At 48.7% G+C, this 24517-nt stretch overlaps 10 protein-coding genes across 14 annotated transcripts in view; 6 read left to right on the top strand and 4 right to left on the bottom strand.

Annotated features, from left to right (window-relative positions):
• The window catches only part of LOC108036838 (protein split ends), a 56225-nt gene extending 52954 nt beyond the window's left edge, over positions 1–3271 (bottom strand). For all 5 annotated transcript variants that reach the window (XM_017113185.3, XM_017113189.3, XM_050885340.1 and 2 more), the window contains exons 1-2: positions 2508–3271; positions 2160–2174 (exon numbers count right to left, since the gene is read on the bottom strand). The gene's annotated coding sequence lies outside the window, so the exon portion shown is untranslated. The remainder of the gene's footprint in view (positions 1–2159; positions 2175–2507) is intronic.
• A 589-nt stretch (positions 3272–3860) lies between these two features.
• On the top strand, positions 3861–4737 carry LOC108036854 (vesicle transport protein SFT2C). Its single transcript, XM_017113227.3, has 2 exons — positions 3861–4116; positions 4179–4737. Exons 1-2 carry the CDS (start codon positions 3955–3957, stop codon positions 4608–4610), a joined length of 594 nt encoding a protein of 197 aa, XP_016968716.1. The 5' UTR covers positions 3861–3954; the 3' UTR covers positions 4611–4737.
• LOC108036853 (U5 small nuclear ribonucleoprotein 40 kDa protein) lies at positions 4724–6528 on the bottom strand. The gene is made up of 3 exons (XM_017113226.3): positions 6290–6528; positions 6083–6212; positions 4724–5850 (listed from the first exon to the last, which is right to left on the bottom strand). The coding sequence occupies exons 1-3, from the start codon at positions 6395–6397 to the stop codon at positions 5045–5047; spliced, it is 1044 nt and encodes a 347-aa protein (XP_016968715.1). The 5' UTR covers positions 6398–6528; the 3' UTR covers positions 4724–5044.
• A 64-nt stretch (positions 6529–6592) lies between these two features.
• LOC108036855 (NADH dehydrogenase [ubiquinone] iron-sulfur protein 5) lies at positions 6593–7382 on the bottom strand. The gene is made up of 3 exons (XM_017113228.3): positions 7228–7382; positions 6826–7043; positions 6593–6761 (listed from the first exon to the last, which is right to left on the bottom strand). Exons 2-3 carry the CDS (start codon positions 7036–7038, stop codon positions 6669–6671), a joined length of 306 nt encoding a protein of 101 aa, XP_016968717.1. The 5' UTR covers positions 7039–7043; positions 7228–7382; the 3' UTR covers positions 6593–6668.
• Positions 7383–7387: 5 nt separating this feature from the next.
• Positions 7388–9081, top strand: LOC108036852 (putative tRNA pseudouridine synthase Pus10). Its single transcript, XM_017113224.3, has 2 exons — positions 7388–7529; positions 7594–9081. The coding sequence occupies exons 1-2, from the start codon at positions 7410–7412 to the stop codon at positions 8962–8964; spliced, it is 1491 nt and encodes a 496-aa protein (XP_016968713.1). The 5' UTR covers positions 7388–7409; the 3' UTR covers positions 8965–9081.
• Positions 9082–9199: 118 nt separating this feature from the next.
• LOC108036858 (uncharacterized) lies at positions 9200–18098 on the top strand. Its single transcript, XM_044094487.2, has 9 exons — positions 9200–11528; positions 13080–13427; positions 13480–13967; positions 14089–14170; positions 14225–14267; positions 14327–14498; positions 14562–14764; positions 14828–14927; positions 16398–18098. The coding sequence occupies exons 1-9, from the start codon at positions 9558–9560 to the stop codon at positions 17935–17937; spliced, it is 4947 nt and encodes a 1648-aa protein (XP_043950422.1). The 5' UTR covers positions 9200–9557; the 3' UTR covers positions 17938–18098.
• A 78-nt stretch (positions 18099–18176) lies between these two features.
• On the bottom strand, positions 18177–19055 carry LOC108036857 (RNA-binding protein 7). The gene has a single exon (XM_017113230.3). It carries the CDS (start codon positions 18962–18964, stop codon positions 18245–18247), a length of 720 nt encoding a protein of 239 aa, XP_016968719.1. The 5' UTR covers positions 18965–19055; the 3' UTR covers positions 18177–18244.
• A 1052-nt stretch (positions 19056–20107) lies between these two features.
• LOC108036834 (uncharacterized) lies at positions 20108–21578 on the top strand. Its single transcript, XM_017113181.3, has 3 exons — positions 20108–20990; positions 21053–21266; positions 21321–21578. Exons 1-3 carry the CDS (start codon positions 20174–20176, stop codon positions 21529–21531), a joined length of 1242 nt encoding a protein of 413 aa, XP_016968670.1. The 5' UTR covers positions 20108–20173; the 3' UTR covers positions 21532–21578.
• Positions 21579–21644: 66 nt separating this feature from the next.
• Positions 21645–23245, top strand: LOC108036835 (uncharacterized). Its single transcript, XM_017113182.3, has 3 exons — positions 21645–22558; positions 22715–22928; positions 22986–23245. Exons 1-3 carry the CDS (start codon positions 21739–21741, stop codon positions 23194–23196), a joined length of 1245 nt encoding a protein of 414 aa, XP_016968671.1. The 5' UTR covers positions 21645–21738; the 3' UTR covers positions 23197–23245.
• A 49-nt stretch (positions 23246–23294) lies between these two features.
• On the top strand, positions 23295–24111 carry LOC108036842 (uncharacterized). Its single transcript, XM_017113207.3, has 2 exons — positions 23295–23396; positions 23453–24111. Exons 1-2 carry the CDS (start codon positions 23295–23297, stop codon positions 23951–23953), a joined length of 603 nt encoding a protein of 200 aa, XP_016968696.2. The 3' UTR covers positions 23954–24111.
• The last annotated feature ends 406 nt before the right edge of the window (positions 24112–24517 follow it).

Below are 24517 nucleotides of genomic sequence, written 5' to 3'. Positions count from 1 at the left end.
AGGTACAGCATGTTAAAATTCCATGCACTAAAGAAGCATGGAAACTACAAGAACAACACACACTAGCGCTCGACGCTGAAGTTTGGCAACGCCGCCGCGTAGCGCCATCTCGCTCGCTCTCGTTCTGCCCCGCTGCGGGCTGGCGTGAAAAGCGGCAACGTCGCTTTGTTTGCTTATAATTGACGTTTGCCGTCTGACGTGGTTGCTAGAGCGAGACAGCCAGCTGTTGTTGCTGCTTCAGCGCACAAAATACATGGGGTGTTTGTGTGTGCGCGCTATGTACTCGGGGGTACATAAAGAATTTATAGCTGGTACTTTTTCTCGTACATGGAAAACGAGTATCTCTCGGCTGTGTATTTATAAATGGCTATGTGGTCATGTGGTGCGCTTCTTTCGCTTTGTTGTTGCACGTTCCTCCATAATTCGTGTAGTTTTGTAGCTCTAAATCTCCTACGTATTTTCTTTTGGGGCGCAGCAGGAAATCACCCATACACCCGTACAGCAGCGGGCTTCTCCGTGTGTGCGAGAAGCTGTTCGAGAAGAATGCCTATGTGCGTCTCGCTCTCACCCACGGGCCTGACCCCAACAGTGGCGTGAAAGTTTCTCCGCCGCCAACGGCGCTACTGCGCCTCTCAGCGAAAACTTGGGGCCGCAGCGCTACGCGGTTTCAGTCGCTTTGTAGAATTGGTGGGGTGCGGCTCGCAAGATATCGAGATTGAAGGGCCCACACACAAAAAGACCCAGCTAAATAATTTGGCAGCCAAGTGGGATCGATCATCCGGGCACAAGGCTGAATTTCTCCCTGTGTGCTTGGCGTTCTTCTGTTTTGTTTTTCGATTCGCCATTTTGTGGTCGGGAACTCTGAGCCTTTCTTCTCTCTGGAAGAGGAAAAACCCCATTAAAGCCATTAAAGCGTTCTAACTAGAATTCATGAATTTTGCCAGCAGCAGCGAGAAGAAAACCAGTTTTAGTATGTATTTAGTTTAGTATCTGCTTTTCGTTTTGTGGCTACGTGACCACACACCAACAGCATGGGCCAGACAGAGAGCGCTAACTTTGTAGTTTTTCTCTCCCCAACCTCACTCACACACGGGGGTTCTCTGTGCGCACGCACACCAAACGGGTTAAGCAAGACAAAAAGGTTTTACTGCATCGCTCCATCCCGCTCGCACACGGCAGCTGAATCGATTTTTCAAGCGACACGACAATTTCTCTCCACCACTTCGCCCAACTGCCATCTCGCTCTGACTCGCGCAGCAGCGGCGCCCCCTCCCTTTCGCTCTTTTGCGTTGTTCGTTTTTGTAGTTTGGAGCCCGCGCGCACACACGCAGATATTTATATACGGTTATATATAGTCGCCATGTTACTTTTTCGTACGATGGGGGAGCTGTCAGCCTGGATTTTTCGCTACAAATTTCCAACGTCTCTCTTGCTGCCTCTGCTGTGGCCGCTGTCGCGGTCGACGTCGTTATTCCCAGCCCGTTGCACGTCATCCGTTTTTGGTGTGCGTGCGTGTGTGTGTATGTGCTTTGAATTTCTGATGAAATTCTTTGCTTTCGAGTTAATTGCTTACCCGCCGTTGGCAGCAAAGCCTCTGCCTCAGCCTCTGCCGGCGTCGCTGCCGCCAGCTCACATTTTTTGTTGTGCCATTTTCTTTGCATGTACTGGTGTACTGCCAATTGCTGTAGCCGCTCGAAGAAGAGGAAGAGCTTTCCGCTCCGAACTGCGAATTTCGATGGAATATTGGGGGATTTTAAAACACGTTTTTAGCCTGCGTTTGCGAGCTCTGCTAAACTTGGGTCCCTCTCTACTTTGATATTTCCATTTCTTTACAAATCAAAACCAATAGTTTTCCGAATTACTGGCTCACTTAAAACGCTGCCAATGGTTTGGAAAACTTACTTTTTTTCAAAAACGAAGATTTCTAAGTGTGGAGAACACATTCTTGGGTTTAATTTGGTTGTACTGATTTTAGGTTGCTAAATGTAGGAATTCTTTTTTAGTTGCGTTTTCTTTGACTTTTATATTTAGGTTTTTCGTACTTCTTGTGCACTTTTTAAACACTTGAATTGAAAAATTCAGCGCTTTTCCAATCACTTTTGTTGTGGTTAACCATTATTTCATTTTGTAACATTTTTGACAGGTTTATCCATTCTTACCATTTGCGTTGAGAGCTGCAAAGAAATGGGAAAGGAATACGTTATTGAAGTGGATTTGTTCCCTGAACCTACAACATTGATCTTTTACTGAACTGAAATTCTATGTGAACAAATAGAGTCCGTGTTGAGTTTCAGTTCGTGTGAAATGGCTGGGACGGAGTTGAATTTAATATCCAAGTTATAGCCCTACGATAAATAAAAACATTCGATTTCCTATTGAAACTGAAAGAGAAATATATCCCCCGCAGTGCGAAATAAAATAAATTCTTTGGTCCAAAATTCAAAAAGTTCCATTTTTTGGAAACTTTCTAGGTGCGCAGCCCAACAAATAAATTCTGTACTACTTACACCATTGGAGCGGCTTTCCTTGGCTGAGCATCGGATCCTTTTTCGCTGGCTTTGTACGTTTATTAACCCGCTTTGGACCGTATTCGAAACTTGCGCATTTTACTGATTGGATTTCGAGGCAATGCTTTCGGTGTTGCTCTTTCGAAAACTTCCAAAAAAGGTATCGACGCGCCCGTTGAGTTCTGCCTTTCTGCGTACCGAAGCGAAAACCCGATCCGAGTCCAATTGCACCGATTCGACTTTACTGGGTGTATTTTCTGTTGTTTTCCGTGGATTTATGCACTTTGGATTTGGGGTGGCTTTTTACTGCGACTCCTGCGAATTGCATTCGACAGAAAAAGCATCACAAAATTGAATTGGAAACAACAAAAAAATTAAATTTTTATCATTTATTGGGCTCTGTGTGGATGCTCGATTTCCACTTCCATTCGCTGCGCCTCTGTTTTTGTTTGTATTTTATTTTACTGTATTTGCATTTGTGGTAACTCTTTCTCTCGCTGATGTTGCTGCTGCTGCTGCTTCTGCCTTGGTATTGGTATCGGTGTAATTAATGCACTTTCGCACGCAAACACACTCGCGCACTCACACACAGGTATCCGCCGATGCTCGCACACACACTGAGAGGGGAGGGGTGGGGCACTTTCAGATAATAACAATAATTTTTTCGCTGTGTGTGTTTTGGCGGCGTTTTGTTTAACCGCCCCGCCGCCGTTGTTGTACTGCTTTTTTCCGCTGCGTACGACGCGCGCGATCCGTTCAGTCCGAAATTTTCAAAACAATTAGAGACGGGCAAGGGTCGATGGAAACATCGATGGAAATATCGTTTTAGACTTTTGCGAAACATCGATGATTGGCCGAATATCGATAGCTTGACACTCACTAGGAATCAACGTAAGCAAACACAGGTGGGATTGAACGTAACCAAACGTAGAGCTAGAGATGGGGAATCGTGGGTGGAAACATCCGCTCTCTGGAGTTTAAATTTGAAACAAAATAAGGCGGGCTCTGACCTTACAATTTATAAATCCAACCAAAAAGTATGTTCACACCTTTTAAGTTTTGATTTTGTTTTTATTTTAATGAACCAACAGGTAAAAATTCCCAATAGACGGGTATATATAAAACACAGAACAAAAAGACTCAACCAAGAGCTGTAGCTGCATATGCATACGTAAATAAAAGAGGGTAGAGGTCTTAATTGTTACCCAAACTGGAAAACTGGCTTCAAGATGCGAACTATTTAATAAAAATTAGTATCAAAGTGGTGCACCGCTGTGATCTGCACTTTAATTGATTTTGGTATCAGAACCACTAGCGACTTGGCTTGAAAGAAGTCAGACTCGCAGCCCTGGCCGTACCAGTTATCGTTATCGCGGCCAGCAGCTTGTTTTGTTTTGCTTACACGACAGATAAATAAAACTGGTGAAAACCAAACTGTACTCTAAAAATGAGTAGTTTAAAGTCGGACTTGGACGAGTACCTACTCCTGCAGAGTGATCAGAAGAAAACCTTCAACGTCAAGCTGCCACAACTCAAGGTGCCCTTCTTTCGGTCGGAGCCAGAGGCAAATAGTTTCCTGAAGGATACGGACTCGTGCTTTCCAAAATTGGTACGCATACTGAGGCTGTGCAAGAACTGTCACCCATCCTAAATCACTACCTCCTCTTGCAGTCACGCCTGCAGCGAATCGTGGGCTTTGTAGCCTGCTTGGGAATGGGCGCACTCTGCATGACTCTTTCCACGATCTACATTCCCGTTCTAATATTGAAAGCCAGAAAGTTTGCCCTGCTCTACACCCTTGGCAGTCTCTTCTTCATCCTGAGCTTCTGCTTTCTATCAGGATTTGGCTCCTTTATGAAGCAGATGTTTTCCAAGCCGCGTCTGCTCACCTCGATTTCCTATAGTTCCTGTCTGCTTTTGACCTTGTACTGCGCCTTGGTGGCCAAGAGCACCGCATTTACTGTCCTGTTCGCAGTTGCCCAAATCATCGCCTTGCTCTTCATGATTCTGGGCATGGTCCCCGGGGGAGCTACGGGGCTCAAATTCTTCGGACAACTATTTAAGAGCAGCGTTTCTGCCTCAGCGAGTGTACTGCCTGTGTAAAAGGAGCGGAGGCTGAGCCAAAAAAAAAATCATCCACCACCGCAGCAACGAAAAGTAACTTATTTAACTCATTGATAAATCTATAATAAAACTTATTTGTGATACAACGCCTCTCAAACGTAAAGTACATATTTATTTGCGTGTGAGTCATTAACATTTAGTTTCCCCCTTATCAGCAATTTGCGTGTAATGAAAAATTGCAATGCTACGTTAAAATGTTTGTTTAGTTATAAGACGGTTAAGCTTAAAAAGTGCCTTACTTTTCGTTTTCAAAATAGACTTGGAGGTTTCCAGATTTATTAACAGCAAGCCCAGCGGACGAAAATTGATTGATAAAATATCAACTAATTTTCCATCTCTGCGAAAAGTTACCTGCGTTTCGAGGAAGCGTCGCCAAGAGTAGAAATCCTCTCACTCTTTGTATTAGTCAATGGTCAATCTTCTATCTCTCCCAAATACAAGGTCTTATCGCTGGATCCGGAGAGAATGAGTGGCTCCTTTGGGCTAAAGTCCACGTCATTGACGCTGCCATTATGTCCGGGCAGTTTGTACAGGATTCTCCTCGTATTAACATCCCAAATATAGACATGGCGATCTGCGGATCCCGAGGATATTTTATCGCTACCGGGCGACCAGGCGCAGCGCAGCAGATTCTTCTCGAAGTTGTGCTGATGGCCCTGGAAAACCTTCACACATCTTTCGCCTGGCGCATAGGGCCTCACGTCCCACACCCTCAAAGTGTTGTCCATAGCATTTGTCAGGACAAAGTCTCCCTCGGGGGACAGGGACATTCCGGTAATCGTATCGGAGTGTCCTCGCAGGTGATGCAAGACCGCCTGTTTTCGTATATCCCAGATTTTCACTTCGTTGTCGATCCCACCGCTGATAACTTGTTCTCCAGTGTCACCAAAACAGACTGCGGTGACTTGGAAGGGAGACTCCAAAGTGTGTGCAGCGTGTTTCTTTCTGGCGTCCCAGATCTTTATGGTACGGTCATCGCTTCCCGAGCACAGAAGCTGCTGGCCCCTTCGCGAGCCCTGCACGCTGTTCACAAAGTTTCCATGACCCTTGAACCGCCGTTGACGCTGTCCCGTGACTATATCCCACAGACAAAGACTTTTGTCAGTTGAGCAGGTAAAGATGTGCGAGCCATCTTGCGTGAAGTGCGCTTCCATCACAGCGCCAGTGTGTCCAGACATGGCCATTACGTTCTCGCAGTCATCGTACACCTGCCAGATGTCTGAAATGCAAATTTTAATTATAGCATTTGTATATTATCAAGACTACATGTGCCTATTATAGAGTAGACTGTACAAAAACATTTTCAACTGCAGAACAATTCAACCATCTCCTCTGACATGATATTACAAATCGACAAATCTGTACTTTGTGCTTTGCAGATTGTATTTTTTAAAAGATACCGGCGCAGTCAGGCTAGTTAGCATCGTAATAATGCAGAGCCCTTCACTTACATATTTGCCTATCGAACCCGGAGGAAAGCAGCAACTCTCCCTCTGGATGGAACTCCGCTGTGAAAATCTCGCCTTCATGGCCTTCCAGCTGCATTATGGGTGCCTGCAGGTTTGAGGTACGCCGCACGCCCTGGAAAACAGGAAGTTTACGAAATTAAACCAATCTCTTGGGAAACTGTGGGCGCTTCTTCTTGCCAGCACGCTTACCGATTCAAGGAGCGCTTTATCCCGATTGGTGTAGGCCACCAAATCGCTCTTGCTCCGCTTGGACTCGTGGGCCAAAACCACGCTGTTGTTGGGTCTTTTTGTGCCCATTGTAGAGGTTTATGTTTAAAAATTGAAATAATCAAACTTTTTCACCAGCAAAATAAACCGTGCTTGCAGAGTGACCACAGCTTTAAAAAATACCACTGCTCGCTCATGAAATATACTAAATATACAGTCGAATGTAGTGCCGAAAATATGTCTATTTTGGGGGCAACTCTGCTAGCAATATAGAAATATACAAGATCCTCTTAAACTTTCTTTATTTTTACACAAATGGCGGCTATTCAATACGGAGTTACCCAAGAATCAGGCGCTCCGTTTAATAGGCATCAACGCGCGGAGGGTCCGCAAAGAATTCCTGGCCCTTGCGCTCTCCCTTAAGCCACTGCTTGTAGCGCTCGTTCCTCATGGCCTGAAAGACAGATTTTATGCTCGTACAGAACATGGCAATGATTTGTCTCAGCGGGAAAACCTACGTGGAAACGCATGAGCTGCTTCTGCATGCCCACGCACTCCTGGAAGTCGGAGATCAGGTCGGCGCACTCCCGCTTTCCGCGCTCCAGGCCGTACGCCTCGAAGCACTCCATCATCTTCATCTCGAACTTGCCGCACTTGTCGTAGGTCTGGTGGTTAATTAGGCAACCAGTCAGATCCGTTAGGGGCAGGCGTAGAAAGGGAGTCAACGACATTTTGTCTGGGGGTGAAATCCAAACAAATTTAGTTAGCTTCTGGTAGCTTTTCTACCTCTTCGCTATGTGACGTAACAATAAACAAAGGCTCCAAGCCCAGTGTCACGCTTCAAGTAGCAGTCTTTTGGTCCCGAAAAGCCTTTCCCGTATTCCCATCAAGGGCCAGAGCGCCTTGTTTCAAATGCACACCTTAAATTCCTGGCAATCCGCAATGAAAACAACTACTTCGTGTTTTTATAATTTAGTGACTCCAGACCAGTGTGACCAGACGAGTCAAACGGTTGACAGCTGACAGCTGAGAGCTGACAGTGTTGGCTAGCGCGCGAGCCGCTCTCCACGTTTTGTTTATAAATTTGTTTTTACGACCAGCCATGCAAAACCAGGATTTGGTGGACTACTTGAGATCCTGCGGGGTGTGCGAAGTCTGCCAGCTGCGTTACCTGAAGGCCAGGGGCACGGAGTACAGGGACATCAAGGAAACCCTGCAAAAGGTGAGGATCTGTTCGCTTTGTTGACAATTAACTTACGGCCGACTTGTTCCTTTAAAATGCCCAGCTGGAGGTTAAGGTAAATGAAAATGTGGAAAACGAAGAAGGAAACGGGGATCAACCGGCTAAGAAAGCCCGCCTAGGCGTTTGTACCACTTGTTTGGGTCTGTTCTCGAAGGACTTTCAGATGGAGCTTCTCGGAGGCATATTGGCCTCGGATTTTGCCAAATACGACTGCCAGAAAATAGTTTTGGCCATATGTTTGCCCATGTCGCTGCAGTTAAGGCAGTTGGCCATGTGGTTTGCCCTGCAGAGGAAATTTGGAGCATCCATAGACAGTAGTAACCCTCCGGATGTGCCCATAAAAGAGGCTGTTAAGCTGATCCTACACCCCATAATATGCGAAAAGTTGGCAAAGGAGTACGATGCCAATGGGCTAATGATCAACATAGATCTTACGCACAAGCTGGAGGACGAGGAGGTGGAAAAGCTGGTGAAACTAAACAAGGAGGCCTTTCCCGCCAAGGCTGCTTATCAGAAACGGATTGAAATTTCCAGAGGATTACTGGAAAAACAGTATCAGCCGTCCAAAGTGAGGGCGGAGACCTTCGAGAAATACTTCCAGATACCCTGCAAGACTGTAGAGGAACCCCTTAAGCTTACCTCCATAGATCTGCAGGGGCCCCTGGTTTGTGTGGCTGGCCGATATCGCAAGTTAAGCCGCGAACTCTCGCATACTCCCTGGATATTAAATGGGCAAAGGCTGATGGAGGACAGTATTGAGGAAATCATCATCAGGCATGTGGGTCCCCACTTCACAGAGAAGCTGGATAAAATCACCTTCATGTCGAGTGGTAGAGAAGACGTTGACGTCCGTTGTTTGGGGAAGGGCAGACCTTTTGTCTTGGAAATACCGAATGCCATACGGAGTTGCTTGCGCAAAGATCAGGCCCTCAAGATGGAACAGGCTGTGGACGAATCTGGAAAAGTGTCGGTACTTCACTTACAGGTCGTGGCCAGAGAAGAACTAACACACATAAAGACTGGGGAGGAACAGAAAAAGAAGTTCTACCGCGCTCTTTGCGCTCTAAAGGAACCTGTTACAAAAGAGATTCTGGTCAAACTACAAATCTCAGTGAGCTTTGACATACAGCAAAAGACTCCAATCCGGGTCCTTCACCGTCGTCCATTGCACACGCGACCCAGAACGATTTATAGTGTTAAAGCTAGGGTTCAGCGGGGGAATCCCAAAGCATTGGTCATCGATATTGTCACTCAAGCGGGCACTTATATAAAGGAGCTGGTTCACGGTGAATTTGGCAGGACCGCCCCGTCATTGTCCTCGATCATAGGCAAGCACATCGATATTCAGGCTCTGGATGTTGTAGGAATCGATTTGGATTGGCCACCCGAGGTGGACAACGCGATAAGTACCTAGAAGCGATATTAGCTTAAAGTATTCCTTAAAAGTGCATTTTAATAATAAATGTTAAACGCTTAAGGTGATAAGTACAAGTGAGAAAAGATTAATAAAAGTAATCTTTCGCCTTAAAAACCAACCTAAGCATTATTCAATTTTGTAATCCTTATACATTTAGCAAGTCAACTACACTTTGTATTGCTCTTGCTGTCTTTCCAGATACTAGTTCAAAGCCAGTTTTCGATCCATAAAATATGATTCCTAGTAAATGACATCGGGGTGAGACAAGTAGCCAGAGAACTAAGCTGACATGCGCAGTTGCCGAATTTTGGAGCCGAACTGCATGTTCTCGCAACGGCCAAGTTCTAGGATTGGCTACAAAAGTAGTAAGCAAGCGAACAATTTTGGCATTCGTTGCTAGCCAGTCGACCTGTTTTGTTATGGTCAACTCTAGTGAATAAAAATCGAAGAAAATGGGAAAAGGCCGAAAGTAGTAGCAGGAAAATTGCGACCGGATGCAAGCGTGCGTGACAATTAAAAATTAAAGCAGAGTGAATAAGCCGGAGGCAGTTAGTTAGATAATTGCATTTGGAGTTGGAAGGCAGTCCAGTATGTTCTTTCGGCGCGTTTTGGAACGAAAGGATAGCGCCAGTAATGCGCCGCTCCCTTTGACGACCACGGATAGTCCGCAAGTGCAATACAACAGCGAGGACAGCGGGAGTGTCAATTATGTGAGTGGTGTCGTCGACAGCGAAGTCAAGGACAGCAATAACAACCAGTCGGTGGCCGGTGTGGGTGGTGCACTGCCCGCTGCAATGAAAATTCAGCGTCGGGAGGCCCCAATCGGAGCAGTGCAGCTGACGCCGTTGTGGGAGCACGTTCTCCGCACTCGCCGCCTCCCGGAAACCGTTCTCCCCAGCGCCATGTTCGCCGAGTTCCATGAGCGCCTGCAGGATCTGGAATGGCAGGTTAGGCAGCACGCCCTGCGAGTCCTTGTCGATGTCCTTGTGGTGATGCAGGACGAAGCTGATGCCCACATGGAGCGGGAGCAGCTCATTGGGTTGCTGGTGGAGAACCTAGGCCATCAGGCGCCAACTGTTCGTAAAGGGGCTCTCGATTGCCTTCGGGTCTATCTAGCCGAAACAGCCATTCCGGAGACGGTCATGTTGCGAATTCTTGATGCCGGCCTGACGAAGCAAGGTCCTGCGGAGGTGGAGTACATGGGTCGTCTCAGCTGCGGGGTTTTACTATCCCTACCAGCCCTGTTACAATCTACTATGCACACTCCCCAGAGACACCGCATCGCAGTGAGCACTCTGGAGCGAGTGACTCAGCACATGGATCAACTGGCCCAGCAGGAAATCACTTTGAAGGTCTTAACCAAGATCAGAGAGCTCTTGGGAGTGCAAGAGTTCGAAGCCATTCTAAGTGATGTTGGTCGCGGCGACGCTCTGTCCACGTACTATCAACTTTGTCAGGTTTACGGTGTATCCGGAAAGCCCAAAAGAGGCGGTGAGGTAAAAGCGGGAGCATGGCGTGCATTACCTCGCGAACAAGGTTGGAGAAACAGCCTGGACACCCCTCTACACATGCAGTCGAACTGTCCGGACAGGGGAAAGGTGATCATGGAAACAGAGATCAAGATCAACGATGACACAGTGACCATGCGCATTCTTGAGGCGGACACTGAGACCGAAGAATCCGACAGCCCAGCCAGGAACGGCTCAAAGGACGAGGAGTCGACGGATTTGGTTTGTCATCCCCTCTTGTCCAGCGCCAACAGCCACCACGAGCTCGTTGGAGCGGGTATTGTGCAGGTTATAAGCGATTCAGAATTAGACGAGCCGCACCCTTTAAAGCCCGTCAGTGTTTCCGAGCCGAGTACTCCCTCTCGGGGGCTAAAGCGAGTCACCTTCGGGGGGGAGATCGTTAAGATGCGAACTCCCGACAGCGACGCAGCTTCCTCGACGAACAATTCCCGAGCTCCTGGTCAGGTCAATCAGAGTGTCACTATTCTGGCATTGGGCGAAACTCCGACACCTCCATTGGAGAAGTCGCAACCTCCAAGACCCTCTGCCGACAATAGGACCACTGCCCTGGTGGTGGAGATTCCTTCGGACAATACCAAGCCCTTGCCCCAAGTACGACCCTTCAGCTCGCAGTCGCCACGGCACCAGAGCCACGCGCCCAGCGAACCATCCTCGAGCAGTCCCCGCAAACGGCAGGAGGCGGACGGAAGGCTGTCGCCTTCACCCCGATCTCCAGGATTCCGCAGCCGGAGCACCAGTCCGACTGGGAGCAACAACATCAGCCCCAAAGTGCCGCATAAGCAAATCGAGGTTCTGCACAATCTTCAGCGCGATCCGTCGCCCCGATCTCAGCGTCGTTTGGAGGACTTGGGTGGCGATGGGGATGGGGAAAGGGAAACCCACCCCATCGCAGTAAATCCCACTGACTCACCGACACAGCCGTGGAGAACTAGAACCGCCTCCATAGTATCTGCAGAGTCACCGGCCACCCCAAAGTCCTGGGAGGACCTGGACATTGTCAACTTTAAGACGCTGATGGACCTGCGATCTGGGGTAAGCTCCAAGTCGCTGTAATTGCAATAGAATTAGTGGCCGACATTTAGCAATCCCCGAGTAATTGCACTCCGCCACCCAAATCCACCGCATGGGCTGCCTTGTGCGACCGAAAAAAGCAATGAAATTACACCACACGCTAGCCCAACGCTGGTTCCGGGTCGCCGGCGCTTTGGGCTCTAACTGGGTCACTAGGATATGTACAATTTCATATGCGTTCATAATTCTGCCTTCATAATGGCAGCCGCCCGGCTTTATTGCGGACGAGACACGCATCACTCCACCCCCAGTCGCACTTGCCATTACAGGTGCTATTATATCGCCGGCGACCCTTGCTTGCTAATGAAAATTTCAGCGATAAGCGACTCCTCTCCTCCTGGCCGGCCCTCATACCGGTGACTTGGGGGCTGTGGAACACAAAGCCGGTACTGCCAAGCCACTGTACCAATGACCTATTAATTTTTTGACGTACGTATGCACGGTTCGACGAAAAATAGTGGGAAATGTTTTCACATGTCGAACTCTTTCCAAAAGTAATAGCCAATGACCAAAGAGAAGAGCGTTATCGCTCACTGTCAAAAATGAGGTTAGCCTTTCGAGAAACTAATTCAAAGTACTGCCAAAATGGAATGCCAAATAAGTAGGAAAGGGCCAAATTGCACAAAAAGTGCGTCAGCAGAATAAATGGTGATGTAACAGTTCTCAGGGTAGCACATGCTGGTTCAGATGTGCTCCTTATCAGGACCAACTTTCTGAGTGGTGCACAAAAACTTTGGGATTCCGGTAGCAGTTGCATGTCGAGGGGCCGGTGTTGCCTTGGATTGGGTTGTTTTGCTGGGAGCTGCAGCCGAGTGCAGGAGCTCTGGCCGGTCAATCATTTAAGTGCACGCGATTTCACAGCACCAGGCACAACAGCAAGAGCAGGAACAGTACCTAGTGCCCAGCTTGCAACTCGTATGCGACCATAAAGTGGCAGGACCACCATTACGGAACGATGTTTGATGAAGACGCTTGCCGGGGGAAGGGGTCAGGGCGTAGAGCGTGTCAGGAACTGGGTCATTCCAAGCACAAAAATATAAATAACATTAACCGAAATTATAGCGCGTACTAAATACAAGTAGAAAGGTGCGCCGTTGTCGACCGCTAACCCCGTTGCCTCCTACTTGTTTGTGCGACAACTGCTGGACTCGAATTTTAAGTTTAAGTGTCTCTTTCTGAATTGGACTAATAATCTGACTTTATAATGGGAGGAAAACGTTTCTATGCAAAACTGGTTAGACAAAGTCAAACATGCTGAAATCTTGTAAAGATTTAAAGAGCTTGATACAAATTTGTACTCATTATTTGGTCTACCCGGTTATTGATCCCAAGATCAATTAAATCAAATGGTATTTATGGTACATCCAGTTCGTTGCTTTAAGCTCCTACACTTCAGAAATAATTTCTGAGGCATTCGTTTTCGAAGTTGCCAAATTAGCTCAAATAGACCATAAAACACTAGCCACGCCAAAATGTACTTACCCATTACTCTCATTTTTGCACTCTTCGTAGGATTGGCGCAATCGTCTGATGGGCATCGCCCAACTGGAGCTCGCCCTGGGCTCGTCGAGCAACTTGGCTGCATTACTGCCGTATCTGGACAGTCTGCTCCGAACCCTCCTCTCATCCGAACGTCACTTCGAAGTGTCCGAGTTGAAGCGGGAGCTGCTAGTTAACTTGATTTCAAGACTGCCCCTGGACAACTTAGAGGAGCGCACACCACAGATCCTGACGGGACTGTGTCGCCAGGGCAATGCTGGAGCGAACCGGGTCTGCAAGGCCCTGATGCAGCGCCTCCCCGCTGGCACCATTGTGGCAAAGTTGACATCGCCAGAATTTCTGCACGCAAAGAGTTCAAAGGTGCGTAGATCATTTGCATTGCCTGAGAATAACTGAATTTCAATTACCGCAGTTCCGGGACCACGCGCTTCAAGTGTCCATCTTCGCTCTGATGACCTTTCCGGGCACTTGCTTCGACATCAGCCTCCTGACGGCTCAGACCGTATACTCCTTGCTCAATCGCAAACGACGCGTGCGACAGGCGGCCCTGGAGGTGCTGGCAGTGCTGGCCGATATCTCATCCATAACTGAGGTCCTAGCCATCGTCTCGGAGACGACAGACGGCGTGGAGCTCGGACCCCAAGTGGTGGAGGCGGCAAGTGAGCGCCTATCGCGCCAGCAGCTGCCCATTATCACGCCCGACAGTGGAGTGCTCTATGTTTTTAACCAGACTGATCAGCCTGGATCCAGGCGGTCTGGAGCAGATGTGGACTGGATCTATCAGGGCGAGGGCTCTGCGTCGCCAAACACTATTAAAAAGCGACGCATGCGGGCTGCAACCAGTCAGCGCGACATACTCGGGAGCACGGAGGCAAAAAACAAGAATGATCGGTTGCAAAGGTAGGATGATTTTCGTTTCCTTAACATAACTGAAAAGATAAAGAAGCAATAGTTAAAGTACACTTCACAAATATAAAAGCTCATTTTACGGACATAGGATTATTAAAATGCATACTCTCAGTTTCAGCCAGGCCAACGAGGGCCTTCACCGCCATTCCTTCCACTCTCCCCCAGAAACATTGGACATGACTAGCCCCACAAATGTGAGTAAAACGCATTTGAGTACTTCTTTGAATGCTAAATATTATTCTGCCTAGGACTTTTCGCAAAGAGTAAGTTTTGGCGCTAGGACTAACAATGGTGAGTGGCTCTAAGTATTTCTTCAATATATTCTACATCCCTGACCCTTACGTTCGTAGGAAGTCATTCCTTTATGGACCGTCGTTTGGTGGCCAAGGCGTGCTCTGATACTTCCATGGATGGACGAAGTACTGACAGCACGACCACCACCTGCAGCAGTGGAAGCGTCACAAGCAGCTTCATACAGCTCACCTCCCGCACCGGAGGTCAACTTGCCGGTGGCAACTCAAGGTCTGTAGTCCCGGACTGCAGGCACTTTCCCAATAACAGGAGAGCTAACGTTATGCCCCACAGATTTCCCGCCATGAACCAGCATACAGACTTCGTGAACAATTTCATGCGGAGCATGCAGCGCAGCACCAAATCCTACTCCGTGGAGGGACCGGCATACCCCAAGGTCAGTTACTCGATCCCGAAGTCCCAGCAGCTGCCTCGCAGGAAACTCCAGCACCAGCAATCTTTCACAAAGCTGCGATGCAATGCAGCTCCGTGTGCAGGTGAGGATCGCTTCTGTGGTCGACCTGCCCATTCTTACAATGCCTCGGTTGCTTTGCGTATAGGCTTTGAAAATAGTAAATTGAACGATTCCCAGGGGAGACATCAGAGCGCCATTTCCGCTGACCACCTGGACACCGAGTGCGCCGACGCCGCAAAATCAGTGTAAGTGTCGACTCCATATCTCAATTAGGGGACCGGCTTCGGAGCCCATTCATCCAGTCGCCACAGTGATTTCCCCTTCCGGGCGCAAATGTTAACCTACATTTTGAACACCCCGCTCAGGCACACATATTCGAGTACCGGCCGGGGTGAAAGTTAAAGGGGCGAATTCTCCTCAGCGAATTTAGTTGTCGCCGGTGGGCACACGCACCTCCCCACAAAATTGAAGGCATTAAAGGTGTCGGGTTGCTTAACCTAAATAATTCAAATGCGCAGTGGAAGCCCAGTTAGTGAAATTCAAGAATGTGGGCGGGGGCATCGGTCAACGTCAAGAGCGACAAACCTTCAAGTGACCACTGGCGTTCCGACAGGATTCCAGTTTTGTTATTCAGCTAATATTACAGCTTGGCAAATACTGATAAAGACTGACCGGCCAAGAAGTTGATTTTCCTGTGCATCTACGGATATTTTTCTGTAGCTTCAGAGCTCAGATAGTTGGAAAGAATTGTTTGGTAAAAACAACTGAACTAAAAAGTCAGTAGGCGACGTAATATACTTTCCAGACGGTCAAATTTTGGTCATCCAAGCTTTTAACACATACCTTTAAAGTTCTTGTGGGGATATGGCAACTTGTTGTATTGCCGACTTCGTGGCTTTCCACGATGAAACGAAGGAGTCCGAAGATGACTAAGCGGTGCTTGTGCAGAACCGGGACCGCCATGGGGCAAATGCCACTGGTCGGCGAAGACCTGTGGCCAGTAAGCTTGGAGGTTCGTGGCTGGTTAGCGCTAGTCCATCCCCCGACCTTTCCGAGGCTTTGACTTGACACCCTGTGGGTGGGCGGGGGTTTATCCACTTTGTGTGCGGTCGTGTGATTGCTTGGAAAACGCAATGTCCTGTTTTTCGTTTGCAACTTTGGCTTGTTGTGGGTTCCCGGTATGGAAATTTATTTGAAATGGCCAAAACGACAGGCGAAGAGCATTGCGAACAGTCAGTAAAGTCGCGTTGCTTGGAGTGGTCGCCCACTGCGGTTAACTAGGGAATGTGTGGTGCCCAGTAGAAAATAACCAGGATAATTGTCCAATTGGCTGGCACAGAAATGCAGAATGCGTTTTCCTGCGGCGCGCAGCCCTCTGATCTGCTGCGTAGGACACGTACTCTCTTCCACTCGGTTAGGGTGTGCATCTGTCACAGAGCCACGGAGGCCCACTCCACACTGCGCGGGGCTTTTTGTGGTCACAGTTCGGTCTACGGCACCTGCTGCACCGACACAGCTCTGGAGTCCAGAAAATCGATGCCAATTGATACAGAAAGCCAGCTGGTCGATGATAAGTCCACTTTTGCCTTGTTTCGGACACCGGCCGATACTGAAAAAGACACTGTTCATGTTGAATATGTTGATTTGTATGTCGTCAGAAAATTGTAACAAATATTTATTAACCAGAAATTCTATTCTCTGCTCCCACATAATAGGGAGGCACCGAGGGCAGACCAGCCGTTGGACACGGCGGTCAAAGACATGACAGACGGTTCTCCCCTCTCCGTAAGGTCCACCAGCTATTCGCAAAAGTCGACAGCCTCAGCGAAGTCGAGTGGCAGCCAAAGCGAGCTGGGCAAGCGATCTTCCTCATCCACTGGGGACGGCAACGAGTCCAAGATGGAAATCCCTAATCCTGTCGAGGCCTTCGGGGAGTTAGTGGTAGACGACATTGAGGACGAAACGGAACCCCCTCCCCACGAGGAGTCTCTTAAGCTGAACGGGAGCGTGAACAGCCTTCACAGCAAGACGGAGAGCATCAAAACTCAGCTGGAGGACACTACACCGCAACTCTCGCGGGCTCAGTCTGTGAAATCACTGCCCATTGAGGAGGACATTGAAGGCAGCAACAGTTTTGTGGTAGTCGAGGAAGTACAGCACGAACTGGAGTCCTCGCCCCCGGAGACAACGCCGGTAAAGAATTTGCAGGACCAGCTGGTAGCACCAGAAGCTGTTGCGAAGCTTGAAAATCATACATTTGGCCCAAAGTTGGTTCCAATGCACGACGAAAGAGTGATTCATTCACGGAGCATTTCCTTGGACTCGATTTATGGGGCACGGCCCGGCTCGAAGCAGGGATCTCTGGACACCAGCACAAGCACCACGGACAACACCTCGCAGTCTGGTTCTCATTTGGGAAACATGAGTGTCCCCGGGAAGCTACAACACACCCCACTCAAGCAGAAATCGAAGACATCGTACTTTCTGCGGGGTCAGCGACGAGTCTCGCCAGTGAAGCAGGCTATTAAGATGTCCCAGGCGGAGCTCTTCCCGCAGAATATGGCGCGCTTTGATAAGCCTCGCGAGGCTCTGCTCAAGACGTTTGATCAACTGGACTCCAGCAACTGGGAGATGAACATGACCGGCTTGAAAAACTTGGTGCGTCTGATCCGCTACCATACCGACACTCTGGAAAATCAGATGCACATGACTTGCATCCAGCTCACCCGCTCAGTCCGAAATCTGCGCTCCCAAGTGGCTCGAGCTTCCTGCCAAGCAGCTGCGGAGTTGTTCTCCCTGAAGTCCACCAGTCTGCAGCTTGAGTGCGACGATTTGGTTTGTGCACTTCTGCACCGCACCGCCGACACGAACCGCTTTCTCCGCGCCGACGCCACTCGTGCCCTGGAGTCGATGGTGGATCACTTACAGCCGCAAAAGGTTCTAAACATATTGGCGGCGAAGGGAGCGCAACACCAAAACGCACTGGTGCGCACCACATCAGCAAAGCTGCTTTTCAGACTTGTAGAGCGACTGGGCAGTGATCGTATCTACGCCATGGGTCGCGAGAGCCGCGACAAGTTCTTCGTGGTGGGGGCCAATCTGCTGCTAGAGGGCAGTTTAGAGACCCGCAGCTACGCCAAGTCCTTGTTCCGGGCCCTTTCCGAGCACCACAATTACCAGCGACTGCTGCTGGAGGTGATTCCACCGCGAACCTACAGGAATGTGGAGAAGACGCTGAGGAGCATCACGCGTTGATTTCCGTAGGTGTCGATGTCGATCTGTACAGCATAGTTTTAAAAGTCAAAGCCACTGGAAGCTTTCATGTTAAGGGCACATGCACTAACTTTGAACGAACATTAATATAGAGTGTATTCTAGACTTAACCGTTAAGACTAATAAAAAATACTGTTATCTCATGTAAACTGTGTTGTTTGGTCCAAGATGAGCGCAAGCCGTCATAGTTTGGGGAACCTTCATAAAATGAAAAACTTGAATTTACTATAAACAGTCCTCCGATGTATTCTTAATCTATGTACAAGCTAATTAAAAGCATGGTTCAATCTTAAAGCAGTCGGCGCTTGTTGTTGTGTCGCTGCTCCGACCTTCTGTTGCCGCCCTGCATGTGCTGGTGGTGCTGCTGCGGCTGCATCCTCGGCCGGTTGCGTTCCATCACGGAACTGTCGCTGCGGCGCCGCTGGTCTGCGTTGCTTCCGTAGGGATTGCGATCGTAGGGCTTGGCGCCATGCAAACTGTGGCGGCCGTGGCGCGGAGGCGACGCCTGTGGAGGTGGCTCCAGCATGAACGGGTTGCGCAGGCGACTCTGGTTGAATGCAGGCGGCTGCTTGCCCCTGTCGGCGCCCTGGTGCTTGATTGTAACCTTCTTCTGGAACAACTCCAGGCCCTGATACAGCTCCAGGGCAAAGGGCACCGCACAGAGGCGCTGGTAGGTGACGAAGCCGAAGTTCCGTTGTCTTCCCGTGTTGTCCGTGGGTATTCGCACTCCCTCGATGGGACCGGCTTGGAGGAACACCTCGTACAGGATCTCCTCGGTCACGCGCTCGTCGAGGTTCCCGCAAAACAGAGTGCGCTGCTCCTCGTCCTCTTCCTCGTCTTCGTCCTCCACTTCCTCGACAACCTGGTCGCCGTTCCCGTTGAGGGGAAACGGGCAAAAGGGCTGCTGCTGCTGCCCGTATCCGTATCCATTTAGGTGCGGGGGCGGCATCATCATCGGCATGCCCGCCGCACCACTGTACATTTGCTGCATTAACACTTGCAGGTCCATTGGTTCAATTTCTTTTGCAAATAAACAAATTTACTTCTTTTGAGATAAGCAGTGTTGCCAAGTCTCCCGTCATAAAATAGCTAGTGCTGCACAACGCGAAAACGCCTGCGGTGAATTTCTCTACGATGAACTGGTTCCGAGTGGTGAGTATTAAGATTTGAAACTTTTGCCACGGAGGTGAGATACAAAATTAGTTGTCGCGCGGTGCATAAGCATCGGCGATAACGGAGACATTTTAATTAGGCGTCCATGTTCGCGATTGTTGTCGTTCCCATCGCCGCCTCTTTTGATTGAGCTCTCCTTGTAGTACTAGCTTTGCACATTTCATCTCCCCACCTCGGCGATATGAATCAACCAACTATTTAGTCAGGGGCACTACTTTTGAGTTCCTGGCCGCCGCCCCGGATAGACCCAATGGGCCATTCACCAGCATTATTCACTGCGACTTCTGGATAAATAATCTTCTGTTTCTCTACGGCCAGTATCACAGCTAATCTTAAGTGTCATGATTATAAACGAGATCTAAGAAATATGGCCCTATCATAATGAGGAAGGCAACTTTATTGAATGAGTTGTGTTCAAGTCATTGCGTGACTGTGCGAAATATTAATTTACTTTCCTTCGAAATCTTTAGAACCCGCAGGAATACCCATTGCGCTGAAAAAAAAAATTCTCAGCGGTTTTCCAAACTACTATCAACCAACTATTTAGTCAGGGGCACTAGCTGCGACAATCACGGCGTCACAACAACGGGGTCGGGTCGAACGCGGATTACACTCCACCTAAAAATACCAGTTGTTTAAAATGGGACATTTTAATTAAATGCAGTTTTCGAAAGCAACGTGTGAAATTTTTCAACTTTTACAAATCGAGTTTTTCAATTAGAGATCTACTTGGAATAACAATCTAAGAATGATTGACTCGAATAGTAAATCGGAATGTTTTTACTAAAGAGAAGAGAGTGCTCCCCAGCAGAGCGGGGTAACGAGAACGTTATATCAGCGTTATCAACGCCACTTGAGCCAATATTTCGCACAGCGTCGTAACCTAACAAATAAACTAGACTACCACATACAGAAGTACACACATGTTTGTGGATTTAATACCTCTTTTAAGCGTACTGCCGGAGGTAGAAAAGCACACTCGCCCGCAATCGACGGACCCATTCAGTCGTTTATTTGACGCCTAGTAGCACCACCCGCTCCAGATATGGGAGAGGTTCCGAAAATCACGGACTTGCCGCAAGTGATCGAGCCCCATTTGCCGGAGCTCTGTACCCTGGAATCGTACGACAGCCGCTACCTAACCAAGCCCGGCGACAACTATGGCAGCGTTATGTTGGCCGTGCAGGCCAGGATCCGAAGTCCGGACGGCGCTGTTCGAGAACTGCCGCTAATAGCCAAGCTGCCGCCCCTCAACAACGATCTTTACTGGCAGATTTTCCAGCCAGAACGGACCTGCATCACGGAGAACGCGGTGTACCAGTACCTGTCGCCTGAACTGGACAAGTTGCAGTTGCAGTCCGGCATCCTGCCTACCCAGCTCTTCGACGGCTTCCCGCGGTACTACGGCTCTCGCATTTCGCTCGATCCTCGCGCCTCGAAGGTGGATCGGAATGCCGTTTTGGTCCAGGAGAACGTCACTGTGCGCGGCTTCCGGCCAGGAAACAGACACAGGCCGTACAATCTGGCGGAGACGGTGCTCATTCTGAGCTCGTTGGCGCAGTACCACGCCCTGCCCATCGCTCTGCGCCTGAAGAAGCCGCAGGTGTACGAGGAATACGTGCGACCGTACTTCAAGAAGTTCGATATGAACTGCAACGTTGATCCGGCCGAAAGGGAATTGATGAACAATGAGATTCTGAAGGACATCATGTTAGTGACCAGCGACGAGCGGGACGTCGACCGTGTCAAGGAGCTGCAGGGCATTTTCGACGCCTTTCAGGCGAGCAAAGATGTGGAGGATGGTCCCTTCACTACCCTTGTGCACGGAGATCTATGGATAAACAATATGATGTTGAAATACGGTATGAAACGTCTCAAATTATTTATTCGTAGATGGATGATAATGCTTTTTAATTCTTATCAGACGAAGAGGGAACTCCAATCAAGGTGAAAATTGTTGACTTTCAAATCGCGCAGTACGGATCGCTGGTGCACGATGTCATATTTTTGCTGTTCTCAAGTGTGGACGTAAACGTTCTGGAGGAGAACTACAACAATTTCCTGACCATGTACTACAACGCCTTCATCCAGACTCTGCGGAGCGTTAATGTGGATTGCAGCAACTACTCACTCGAGCTGTAAGACTAGCTTCCGCAGTTCGTAGGATCTTTAGCTCATCCTATATATTGCAGATTCCTCGAGGAGGTCCAACGAACCGCACACATGCAGCTGCCGCATGCCATCTTTATGATGAAGGTAATCCTGGCTGACAACAGCACAATTCCTGAAAACTTTGAGGATGTGAACCTTTCGGTGATGTCGAAGAATACTGGAATAAAAACGATTGTGACGAAATTCGAGGCTATCTTGCGACTGGCAAAGAAGTTTAATATTTTTTACTAATCTTAATTGTAAATAAAATAATAAATAATAAAATGTTCACCACAACACGCCCCCTGCTTCCTCTTACGGAATACACATATCTGTTATCAAACGACTAATCAACGCCTTGATTGTGTGTTCACTTGTACAAATCGCTTGTTGCTCTCTGTAAAATTGTAGTCTAGATTGATACGGAAACATAGCCCGGGCTTCCATAAGCTGAACAACATGGAGTCGGATAAGTTGCCTGAAATTCACGGTCTTTCTGAGGTGGTTGAACCGCACTTTGCAGGGGCCCGTCTCGTTAATTATCGGACAAGCAGGCTGACGCAACCGGGTGACAACTACGGAAGCGTTCTCTTGGCGGTTCTTGCCCAGCTGCAGCGATCGGACGGGGAGCTTTTCGAGGAGCAGCTGGTGGCCAAAATTCCACCCACGGACCCCAAGTACTGGCAGTTCTTTCAGCCCGAGCGGACCTGCCTCACTGAGAATGCCGTGTACAAAGTTTTGGCCCCTACTCTGGCCGTTCTTCAAGAAGAAGCTGGCATCCCCGCTGAGCAGCAATTCAAGGGATTCTCCCGCTACTACGGTTCACGCGTATCCCTCGACCCCAACTCATCCAAGGTGGATCAGAACGCCGTGTTGGTGCTGGAAAACTTGAGGAGCAGCGGCTACGTTTCCGGCCAGAGGCTGAGAGCGTACGACCTCCCCCACACGCTGCTCGCCCTCAGATATATGGCGGAGTTCCATGCCCTTCCCCTGGCCCTGCGACTACTCAAGCCCAAGTTGTTCCAGGAAGAGGTGCAACCCTTCTTCGAGAAGTTCGACTGGCATGCAGCAGCGCCCGAGTGGAAGACCGTGATGAAAGCAGAGACTCTGGAGGACATTCGACGAGCCACCAACAACGACTCCCAGCTGGTGTCCCGCGTAAAGGAGTTATCCGACAAGTTTTTTGAGTTCCTGGCCGCCGCCCCGGATAGACCCAATGGGCCATTCACCAGCATTATTCACTGCGACTTCTGGATAAATAATCTTCTGTTTCTCTACGGTCAGTATCAAGCTAATCTTCAGTGTCATGATTATAAACGGGATCTAAGAAATATTGCCCTATCATAATGAGGAAGGCAACTTTATTGAATGAGTTGTGTTCAAGTCATTGCGTGACTGTGCGAAATATTAATTTACTTTCCTTCGAAATCTTCAGAGCCCGCAGGAACACCCATTGCGCTGAAAATTATCGACTTCCAAACGGCACAGTACGATTCCGTGGTGCATGACATAATCTCGTTTCTGTTATCAAGCGTTGATACGGCTATCTTGGAGACACATTTCGAACACATGTTGGAAGTCTACTACGAGGCTTTTGTGTGTTGTCTGCGCCGTGTGGGAGCTGATTCGGAGGATCACACCTTCAAGAAGTAAGATAAGCTGGCAATCTGTAGGCGGTTGAGTGCTCACAGATTGCTGCTCCACAGGTTCCGGGAGGAGGTGAAGCGCGTCGCGTACATACAGGTTCCCCACGCCATTTTCATGACGCGCTTCATTTTGGCCGACAGTCAGTCAGTCAGCGAAGCAGAGGAAGTCCGCCAGCTCTCGGATGTGCTGAAGAACCCCGGATCGGAGCGCATAAGCCGCAAACTAAGCCAAATTTTGAGCTTGGCCCAAAAGTTTGACATATTGTACTGAGGCGAATAAATTGACCTGTTAATGCAAACTCTAATTGACTAATGGGTATTTGATGGAGCGGCGTAATTGTTTTACTATTCTCTCAGCCGTACTCCGAAATGGTAATCAGTCTTGTCAAAATGCGCGCTTCGTGGGGGTCAGTAGTGACCATCGCGGCTTGGATGGTGCTGCTTGAGCTCAGGAAGATAAATAGCAAGGAGGTTTGTATCACAGGAGATCGCCGGCCATTCCTATTTAATTTTATTGACCTGGCCAGAGTTGTTACTATGTGACGTTCACCTATGCCAATTGGACGGATGACCGACCCCGCTTTGTGGTGAACATGACGTTCTCGAACCAGACGGGCATTGGCTCCGTCACCACCATCAACGAGGAGATAGCCTCCCCGGTTTCGCGCATCCTGATCATCCAGCACTCCGCCCGGGAGAAGGCGCGCACCATATACAACGCTTCGACCAGGCTGTGTGACCTGCAGAACGTCTTCAACTCAGTGCCGCTTTTTAAGCCGGTGAAGGACAACATGCTCAAGCAAAGCAACTACACGCTGAGCTGCCCGCTGGGCAAGGGCACCTACGCCATGAACAACATGCGAGTCAGCCCGAAGAACCCACTTCTGAGCCTGCTCTACCAACCGAAGCACACGTTCTCCGTGAAGGGCGGATTGTTCGAGGAACTGCGGGGTCGCCGGCTTAGGCCGTTGTCCACCTATTTCATGACGGGAAAGGTTGTCAAGAAGTCCTGTGGCTCCAATGAGTAAAAATAGAAATAGATCGGCAGCAGTCAATCTGAAATGTGGTATTCAGATCAACAGCAGCAGCCCGTTGGTATGCCACAGAAAGTGTATCATAAAAAGTATACCACACTTTTGAATTTCTGATATGTAACCTTTGCGTAAAATAGACGCGGTAAAAGGAAATGGGGAAAAACAATAGCTATGCATAAAAAAATGTTCAAGTGACAGTGAATATACAATTTTTTGAACAAATCAAGCTTTATCTGCGGGTATTATTAGTCCCCTGAAATTGCACTGCATAAATCTTTTTAGGTTTTTGATGGCAAATTTACGACCACATTGCATTTTTGAATACCGAAATTTAACTAATTTTTCCGTCATTAAAATGTCCTTCAATTCTCGGCGGTTTCCCAACTAATTATAATTATCGATCGAAACAAGGCCGGGTCAATATGGAGAGACTGTGGCTGCCAGAATTTTACTAGGTCTTCCCAAATAATTTCGGGTTGTCTAATGAGCAATGAATCTGCCAAAGGGAGATGGACAATGGGTGAACGAACTCAAATGGGCTGCACATCGCCAAACAAA

Source organism: Drosophila biarmipes, chromosome 2L (assembly GCF_025231255.1).
Source record: "Drosophila biarmipes strain raj3 chromosome 2L, RU_DBia_V1.1, whole genome shotgun sequence".
In the NCBI taxonomy this organism is placed as follows: domain Eukaryota; kingdom Metazoa; phylum Arthropoda; class Insecta; order Diptera; family Drosophilidae; genus Drosophila; species Drosophila biarmipes.
This window is presented reverse-complemented; position numbering and strand designations above follow the sequence as displayed.

What these genes read in the sequence shown, in the direction of transcription:
- LOC108036858 (XM_044094487.2), top strand. Translation starts at nt 9,558, where the DNA reads ATGTTCTTTCGGCGCGTTTTGGAACGAAAGGATAGCGCCAGTAATGCG. An exon ending in TGCACGCAAAGAGTTCAAAG is followed by an intron (nt 13,428 to 13,479) that starts GTGCGTAGATCA and finishes CAATTACCGCAG; the next exon opens with TTCCGGGACCACGCGCTTCA. An exon ending in ACATGACTAGCCCCACAAAT is followed by an intron (nt 14,171 to 14,224) that starts GTGAGTAAAACG and finishes TATTCTGCCTAG; the next exon opens with GACTTTTCGCAAAGAGTAAG.
- LOC108036854 (XM_017113227.3), top strand. Translation starts at nt 3,955, where the DNA reads ATGAGTAGTTTAAAGTCGGACTTGGACGAGTACCTACTCCTGCAGAGT. An exon ending in ACTCGTGCTTTCCAAAATTG is followed by an intron (nt 4,117 to 4,178) that starts GTACGCATACTG and finishes CTCCTCTTGCAG; the next exon opens with TCACGCCTGCAGCGAATCGT.
- LOC108036834 (XM_017113181.3), top strand. Translation starts at nt 20,174, where the DNA reads ATGGGAGAGGTTCCGAAAATCACGGACTTGCCGCAAGTGATCGAGCCC. An exon ending in CAATATGATGTTGAAATACG is followed by an intron (nt 20,991 to 21,052) that starts GTATGAAACGTC and finishes AATTCTTATCAG; the next exon opens with ACGAAGAGGGAACTCCAATC. An exon ending in AGCAACTACTCACTCGAGCT is followed by an intron (nt 21,267 to 21,320) that starts GTAAGACTAGCT and finishes TATATATTGCAG; the next exon opens with ATTCCTCGAGGAGGTCCAAC.
- LOC108036835 (XM_017113182.3), top strand. Translation starts at nt 21,739, where the DNA reads ATGGAGTCGGATAAGTTGCCTGAAATTCACGGTCTTTCTGAGGTGGTT. An exon ending in TAATCTTCTGTTTCTCTACG is followed by an intron (nt 22,559 to 22,714) that starts GTCAGTATCAAG and finishes CGAAATCTTCAG; the next exon opens with AGCCCGCAGGAACACCCATT. An exon ending in GAGGATCACACCTTCAAGAA is followed by an intron (nt 22,929 to 22,985) that starts GTAAGATAAGCT and finishes GCTGCTCCACAG; the next exon opens with GTTCCGGGAGGAGGTGAAGC.
- LOC108036852 (XM_017113224.3), top strand. Translation starts at nt 7,410, where the DNA reads ATGCAAAACCAGGATTTGGTGGACTACTTGAGATCCTGCGGGGTGTGC. An exon ending in TCAAGGAAACCCTGCAAAAG is followed by an intron (nt 7,530 to 7,593) that starts GTGAGGATCTGT and finishes TAAAATGCCCAG; the next exon opens with CTGGAGGTTAAGGTAAATGA.
- LOC108036853 (XM_017113226.3), bottom strand. Translation starts at nt 6,397, where the DNA reads ATGGGCACAAAAAGACCCAACAACAGCGTGGTTTTGGCCCACGAGTCC. An exon ending in ATAAAGCGCTCCTTGAATCG is followed by an intron (nt 6,213 to 6,289) that starts GTAAGCGTGCTG and finishes CCTGTTTTCCAG; the next exon opens with GGCGTGCGGCGTACCTCAAA. An exon ending in CGGGTTCGATAGGCAAATAT is followed by an intron (nt 5,851 to 6,082) that starts GTAAGTGAAGGG and finishes TTTGCATTTCAG; the next exon opens with ACATCTGGCAGGTGTACGAT.
- LOC108036842 (XM_017113207.3), top strand. Translation starts at nt 23,295, where the DNA reads ATGGTAATCAGTCTTGTCAAAATGCGCGCTTCGTGGGGGTCAGTAGTG. An exon ending in GGAAGATAAATAGCAAGGAG is followed by an intron (nt 23,397 to 23,452) that starts GTTTGTATCACA and finishes TGACCTGGCCAG; the next exon opens with AGTTGTTACTATGTGACGTT.
- LOC108036855 (XM_017113228.3), bottom strand. Translation starts at nt 7,038, where the DNA reads ATGTCGTTGACTCCCTTTCTACGCCTGCCCCTAACGGATCTGACTGGT. An exon ending in AGCAGCTCATGCGTTTCCAC is followed by an intron (nt 6,762 to 6,825) that starts GTAGGTTTTCCC and finishes TCTGTCTTTCAG; the next exon opens with GCCATGAGGAACGAGCGCTA.
- LOC108036857 (XM_017113230.3), bottom strand. Translation starts at nt 18,964, where the DNA reads ATGGACCTGCAAGTGTTAATGCAGCAAATGTACAGTGGTGCGGCGGGC.